This window comes from Neomonachus schauinslandi, chromosome 7 (assembly GCF_002201575.2).
Source record: "Neomonachus schauinslandi chromosome 7, ASM220157v2, whole genome shotgun sequence".
Lineage (NCBI taxonomy): Eukaryota > Metazoa > Chordata > Mammalia > Carnivora > Phocidae > Neomonachus > Neomonachus schauinslandi.
Window position 1 is genome coordinate 83,928,608 of NC_058409.1, and position 7,915 is coordinate 83,936,522.

Consider the following 7,915-nt stretch of genomic DNA (forward strand, 5'->3'; position numbering starts at 1 on the left):
AACTTCCCAAGGACCAGGGCTCTGCAGGCTCTGACACGCGAGGGGTGGGGGTGAGGGGAGGAAGAGGGGAGCTGGTTGTCTGGAGAGCCCCGAGCGGCGCGGGCCAAGCTCGGGCGGAGCGGGGTTCATCCCCCAGAAGCCCAGTCAGTGTCGGCCTTCCGTCCCTTCAACCCCCTGTTGGCGTTGCCACAGCCCAGAAGGCGGCTAAACACCCTCTCTGGCTCCCTCCCTGACTCACTTCGCTGCGCTTCAACGCCTTTTTCTGGATGAACAAGGGTTTGCAAGTACAAATCCGCGCCCGCCATCTCGTTATTTCTCCTGTCCCTGCAACCTGCGCGGGTGCTCGGGCCCGAGGCGACCGAAGTAGTCTAGGCTGCGCAGCGGCGGGCTAAGCGCCTGGCACGCACGGGCGCACGAATCCTGCGCGCCTCCGAAAGAGCCGCGCGCTGGACAGCACCCTCTCTGGGCGCGCACCTCCTCACACCACTCGGCGCAGTGGGGCCCCGCTTCTTGTCTGGCCTTTAGAGTGGGGCTGTGAAGGTGGATGGGCGTTGGGCTTTGTGGTTTTAAGGGTTTCTTGACACCTATAGAACACCTATAGAACATGCTAGAGAAACCGCAGCCCCTGAGGTGCCCCCAATCACCCAAGAGTAGGCGCTTCTTTCCTGAAATTGATAAGGGTGCTTTGGAGAAGTGAGTGTTTTGTGGGCGAGCCCCATCAGATCTTTTCCCATTCATTTCAACTTCGTATCAGCCCCTGGCACTATTGCATTTTAATGCCTTCACGCAGAAGTGCAGCCCAACCCCCCCTGCCAAAACATCCCATGAAGTAAGCATGTGTGTTTTCTCAGTTGCCACAGAGGGAAAGAACTAGTTGAAAGTGGCCAAAAGAAATACTCAGGGTGTACAGCACGCGTGAGTATCGGTAAATAGTCCTTCGAGTGGCTGCCGTTTTGGAGTGTTTTTTCCAACAAGAAAGGGGCTTAGCCATGGAAATGGCTCTGTGGGAGAAAGATACAGGTATGTGTTTCTTAAAGCACTTTCAGGTACATATCAAGGGTTTAGGGCAAAGATAAAAGGAGGAAGGTGAGGGAAATTCCTGATGATTTTACCAATGTGAAAATTCCACAGATTCGGCTAGTTCTAGTTTTTCTTTCATGTGATCAATTCAGAATTTTATAAAGGAAGAGAATGACATCAAGGAAAATCATTGGCCTAGAAGAAAAGAGCCCGTAGGCGTTTAGGGGTTATATATGTGGAGCCAGAAAGCTCTGCAGCATCAGGGAGACTCCAACTTAAGGCAACAGCATGGGTGAATATGGGCTTCATGTGCACTGGGAATGAGAGGCAAAGAGTGGTGTTTGGGCACAAAGCCCCTAAGGCAGGCCTTGCAGATCTAGAGACAATTCAGCGTGGATGGAAAGAGTTTAGTGAGAAACTGGGGTAGAATTGGGCTTCCAGGTACATTGCCTGATGCCTTATTATTTCTTCTGTCAGTTTCTTTCAGGAAGATCTTCATCTTGCAACTGGTAGGGCTGGTGCTAACCTACAATTTCACTGACTGTGACTTTGAGAAGATTAGAAAGAAGTATCAGGAAGTCATTTATCAAGCCCTGGAGAAATATATGAATGGGGTAAGTGAAGAAACACTTTTAAAAAACAAATGTGTTTTCATCAAAAGATAGGCATACCCACATACAAACTACAATTTAATTTTTAAGGAAAGAAAAATAATTTGGAAAAAATTATGGCCCAGCGTTTTGTCAAAAATTTTTACAAGTGAAATTTAAATATATTGGCCTCTTAAACAACTACCTAGAAATAGGCACACATTAAGTGTGCAGATACTGATGAGGAGCAGATATTGATAGATAACACATACCTATCAAGGTGTCTATTCTCTACCAAAGCGCTGCTAGAAAGTGCAGTAGAAAGACCGTGGGAAAGGGCTTGAGAGAGAAAAGAGAGTAAAAAAGAGGAAATTCTTGTGAGCTGAGTCCTAACTAGAGATAATAGCCCTGGGAAAGGTGCACTTCAGGTCTTTCTAGTGTTCCAGAAGCCTTAGAATGCCATTATGGGATAAGGTGCACTTCAGAGTTTTAATATATAGTAGTAATCATTTTCTTGATTATTCTTTTTTTTTAAGATTTTATTTATTCACTTGAGACACACACAGAGAGAGAGAGAGAGAGAGAGAGAATGAGCAGGGAGAGAGGCAGAGGGAGAGGGAGAAGCAGGCTCCCAGCTGAGCCAGGAGCCCGATGTGGGGCTCGATCCCAGAACTCTGGGATCATGACCTGAGCCGAAGGCAGATGCTCAACCTACTGAGCCACCCAGGCGCCCCTTCTTGATTATTCTAATTTCTGGATAGAGCATGCATGTGTGAAATGCATGAATGGCCACAAGGCAGATTGTGGGCATTTGAAAGATGGGGTTTTTTTTTAATTTTATTTATTCATTTGAGAGAGAGAGCATGAGCAGGAGGAGGGGCAGAGTGAGAAGCAGGCTCCCCGTTCCCCCCCCCCCCAGCCAGGGGCCCGATGCGGGGCTCGATCCCAGGACCCCGGGACCATGACCCGAGCTGAAGGCAGACGCTCAACCATCTGAGCCACCCAGGTGCCCTTGAAAGATGGTATTATTGCTCACTTGTGTAGTACAGTGTACAAGTGTGCCCAGTTTGGTGGTGGTGGGAGGGTCTCTCTCTAGGACCAGGATCCTTTGATACCCAGTTTCAAACACTAGCAGGCACTATCTGAACTCAAAGTGTTTCACTACCTTGTCAATGACAGGAACAGATGCATAGGAAACAAGTGCCTAAGTGGAAACTGCTTTCAGAGCATCCTTAAAACCTGGGAGCGGGCGGCTCCCTGGTTTTCTCCTGTGAACTAAATTTTTACCCTTCTTGTCATATATTTTTTTCTTCCTTCCAGATCAAAAGCACCGAATTCAACAACCCCATCTACTGTGAAGACCCGGTGAGTGAGTGGGTGGTCAGTACTGCTGGCTTTCTCCAGAGAGACACCAGGCGTTCCCGGGAGAGGGTATCCCGCTGTGCGTAGAGCCGCAGGCGGTGGCTGGGCTCCCAGGCGACGCAGACTACGTAGGGACGCCGGGCTGCGGGAAACCTCTGGGCCGGCGCCCAGCTTGGGATACTACTAATGTTCCAATTTAGGGCAAGGAAGTCTCTCTCCCTGGAGGGAGCGGGATTCCGGGAGAGTCCTCCCTCCCCCGCTCCCCGCCCGGGGGAGGAAAGGCAAATCGGGAACCGGGACCAGGCAACGACGTCAGGGGAACCTCTCCTGGGGTGCAGAGCCTCGGCTTTGGGCGCCGCCTCTTCGCAGTCGCCTGTGCCCTGAGACTGGGGCGGAGCGAGAACCGGCGCGCGTCCTTTCTCCTCCAGCGCCGCTGCCACTCTCAAAACGCCCTCCTTCCTCCTCCTTCCGTGGGTTCTTTCTCCTTCTCCTCAACCGAGACTTCTTCCTCCCGCTCGAAGCGAGTGGTGGCTCCCGCTCCCCGTCCCGCACCTCCCCCGCCGCATCTTTCATTTCTTACCGGTTTTTTTTTTTTTTTTTTTTTTACTGTTTTTTGTTTTTCCTGGCGTTTTTCTCTTATCTCGTAAACCTTGCCTCCCGTGAGCAGCCAGATTGCCTCACTAAAATCGAACGCATTACCTTCTATCCCACCCACGGCTGCACGTCTCTCGCCAAGGAAATCTTTGCAATAGGAACTAATGCTGCGCTCACTCTCCAGTGCCCAGGCTACTCCGTAATGCAGGTAAGCCAATACATTGGACTCTCGCTTTCTAAAGCCTTGGAATTAAGCTTAAAGTGGGACTTTGTTGCAGAAGTCTTTATGATTTTTATTCAGGACCTATCTTTCCAAGAGCAAATGAGCCAGGTAAAAGCTATAGATTCAGTCCCACGTTCACGCAGAGACCCCAACCCACCTATTTCTAGGGTTCTGATTGTTTTGGCAGAACTGTAGTTCTGAACCTTAGGCAGTGTTTCAAGGTATGATCAGTGAGTCTCCTTCGTCCTGGCTGCCCGAGCATGGGAGGGTGATTATCCAAAATGGTAATTCTCAAGGACCCAACCTAGACCTTCAAAATCACAATCCCCATGCATGGGCTCCTAATGAGATTCTTACCCATTCCAAACTTTGAGCAGCATTGTTTGGGCTTACCACTTAATAATGTGTGCTTCTTTCTTAAATGTTAAATTATACATTAAATCTCTACCCACGTTTGCTTAATTGCTTGTATGGCTGTCTCATTACATAATGGATATTTGTATATGCAGTTACATGCATCTGAATGGATGTGTAACTCTAAATAGAAACAGTAGTGCAGAGTGAGGAGCAGGAAATGTGGAGATGGTCTTGCCTGACTTTGAATCCTAGCCCCAAAACTTCTAAATTGACATAATTTCTAGGCTCTGTGTGCTCAGTTTCATATGCAAAATGAGGCTCATATTAGCAAGTCCCATATAGAGTGTTTATGAGGATTAAATGAGTCAATAGATGTTAAAGTACTTAGAGTAATGCCTGGCACATAACAAGTCTTCAATAAATATTTATTTCAGCAGGCAAGCAAAATAGGGCATTTATCTCCCTGATGACAAATTTTAAAAAGACAAAAGAGAGACAAGTGTGGGTATGTATGACTACTGCCTGCCTTTTAACTGGTGACCTGCACACTAAGTGTGTGGCCAAGGCTGTCACTATTTTAGGGATTGAAGATTGAGCTATATGGTCCATCTGGATTGGGCTTGAGTTAAATACTCAATACCAGACAGCCATGTGAAAAACCTGTTTGGCTCTATACATTCTATCAAAGAAACTGGCAAATCTACAAATGGCCATAGTGACATTCATCCATATAAAGAGCATCGAAGACAGTCTAGATCAAATTCTGGACAGCTTTTGAAAAAGGGAAAGTCTGAGTAATTTATTTCAGTCCGCTCCCAAGCCCAAAGGGAGAGCCTAAGACCAATAATATTTATGATTCACCAGATTTTAGATTATAAGATTTTTGCTTAGTAACATGATGAATTTGCTTTATCTGACTACTGTGTGTCTAGAAGGCCCCAGTCTGTCACTACCCAAGAGTAATTCAGGTGAAGGAATACATGGGAAGATTATCACATCTTTTTTTTTTTTTTAAGTTTAAACTCCTCTTTAGTGTGTGGCACACGTAGGTGGTAGGTGGTGGGGGGGACAGAAAGGAGGAGCACTTTGGGTCCAAATAATAGGTCTACTGGATTATATCCATAAAGAGGCATACACCATCTTCTTGAGGAACTTATGGTCTTGTCAGATTATGAAACCATCAACTGAGTCATTTATTTAGTCATTCAATAAATATTTGATGTTTCCTACATAAAAGACATTGTGCTCAGCACTACAGGGAATACCCATGATGCAATAATAAAAACAGCACGTCAGTGAGAGCCAAGTTAAATGAAACACACTCTGAAGCACTAGAAGAGTTTCCAAAAGAAATGTCTGAGCAATTAGCAGAGGCCTTGTAATGGAGGTGGCACTTGGCCTTGAACCCAGAGTGGGTGGGTGGAGAGATGGAAGGGCATTCCTCTGGAGAAAGTGTACAGGAGCAGCCAGTGAGCAGGTGTTTTGGGGACACACTTGAGAGACGGATTTGCATAAAGAAAACCCTGCCATTCAATGGTTGTTAAAGATAGTGACAGTCTTGATGATTGACTCTCCTATTCCACAGATAAATATTACCCAGGCAAAGAAGAAAAGAAAGAAAAGAGAAGTTACAACAAATAAATGCCGGGAACAAGTTGCATACTTAATAGAACTGTGGCGTCATTTCAGTCGCATTTTGTAGAGACAAAATATACCTCCTTTAAGGCTGTATTTCATAGCAACCAAATAAATCATCTTTATAAGGTAGATGTAATGTTAACTCTAACTGTGACATGTAAAAGACTGCCGATAGTTATTTTTTAATTGTGGTAGGGTTTCTTAACTTATTTTTGTAAACTTCTATTGTTTGATATGGACTTATAAGACAGGGGAAATACTATCCCTCAAATGGAGGGGGATGTAGTGGTGAGGCCTGAGCCACTGGCCCAGGTAATTTTCGGCTGCACCTACATAAGCCTTACTTCAGGCGAAGAATCTAAACACGACGTAGAAGGGGAAAGGAGAAGGTTAAGGCAGGAAAAGCTTGAACCCAATAACATGGAAACATCTGTTTAAAAGGCAAGCATTTCTTCTACGTGCACTGACTGATACTTCTTACGTTCTCATACCAAAAACATACAAAAGAAGAAAATAAAAGCAAAAGGGGGTGCACAGAAAGTTGTACATCTAATGAAGCAGTTTGAAAGAATTTCCAAGCAAAATATTGTGGAAGTATTATAAATCAAGTTTTAAGAATTATCTGACGGGGCCCCTGGGTGGCTCAGTCGTTAAGCGTCTGCCTTCGGCTCAGGTCATGATCCCAGGGTCCTGGGATCGAGCCCTGCATCGGGCTCCCTGCTCAGCGGGAAGCCTGCTTCTCCCTCTCCCACTCCCCCTGCTTGTGTTCCCTCTCTCACTGTGTCTCTCTCTGTCAAATAAATAAATAAAATCTTTAAAAACAAAAAAAGAATTATCTGACAAGAGTGATATATATGCAAGTAGATTCTGAAGAGGTGCCTTTGTTAAAGCTAAAATATATATATTTTTAAATTTATGGAATATATTTTTAATTTATTTGTAAGCACTTTTAAAAATGTACATATTGCTTTGTAATTGACGCTATATATTTCTTAATAAAACAATTCTCAAATTAGCTTCTTATGACTGGTCTTTTTGATGTAGTAGTTTCACACACAACTTTCTGAGGGACATCACCTTTCTTCAGCTCTTCTTTTGAGGTCTAGCCTTAATTTTTATTTATTTTAATTAAAAATGTTTTTACTGAGGTATAATTGACATATAACATATTAGTTTCAGGTGTACAATAGTGATTCAATATTTGTATATATTGGAAAATGATTGTCACACCCAGTAAGCCTGGTTAGTATCTGTGATGAAACTAATTTTTTTGTGATGAAGACTTTTAAGATCTACTTTTCTTCAGTTCATTACCTCCCCTCATCCTTGAAGCCCACTGGCTACTCCCCTCTTGCTTTGTGCCTTGGCCCTGCCTATGGAGAGAATATTTGAGGATAGGTGGCTTCAAGATACATTCCAATTATCTTTTTCCTAAGTTGTGCCTCTAGTCCTCCCTTCCCCTGTTTAACTTCCCCCACATCTGGAAGAGACAATGGAGACTAAGGTAAACAATGCCAAATCCATTCTCTTATCCCGGAATGCGTGCTGCCAGCTTAGAGCAGCAGGTACCAGCTCGCTCTCCTTTCAGTGGGAGGGGCCACCTTAGCTATAGAGCCCAGGCCAAAATAGAGCAGATAGCAGTATGTTGATTTTTCCTTGAGTGGAAACTTTCCCCTGACCGCTGCTCTGAGGGCTGGTTCTCATAGAAGAAGAGAGGTTCAAGGTCCCTAAATCCATCCTACCTGCCAACAGGTAAGAAGAAGCTTACATTATGTATCCAAAAAGCATTTATGGAGCACCTAGCGTGTGCCATGCCTTCAGCCAAGTACCAGGGATACAAAAATAAATAAAACACAGCATTTACCCAGAGAAGCTCAGAGTGTTGCCGAATAGGCAGTTTCCTTTGCCCTCAGGGAATTTCCTTTGCCCTCTTTCCAAAATAAAGTCCTCTAAAGAAAGACCCAGCCCAGGGCCCTAAAATACCATCATAAGAGAAACTCCTTTGGGTCTAGCACAGGCTAGTATTCATTAATTTCCTATGCAAAAGGTGGGGAAAGAGATGGCAGTTTAAGCCCATTAACTCCATTTTACTAGAGGTTAACTGACGAGATTACACTAAACTGTGCAAAGA

General features: G+C 45.0%; 1 protein-coding gene across 1 annotated transcript; it reads left to right on the forward strand.

Annotated features, from left to right (window-relative positions):
* Positions 1 to 989: 989 nt before the first annotated feature.
* LOC110585589 (thymic stromal lymphopoietin) lies at positions 990 to 5,896 on the forward strand. Its single transcript, XM_021695762.1, is given in 5 exon segments — positions 990 to 1,020; positions 1,462 to 1,634; positions 2,931 to 2,975; positions 3,640 to 3,774; positions 5,732 to 5,896. Coding segments are annotated over 5 exon segments (549 nt in total).
* The last annotated feature ends 2,019 nt before the right edge of the window (positions 5,897 to 7,915 follow it).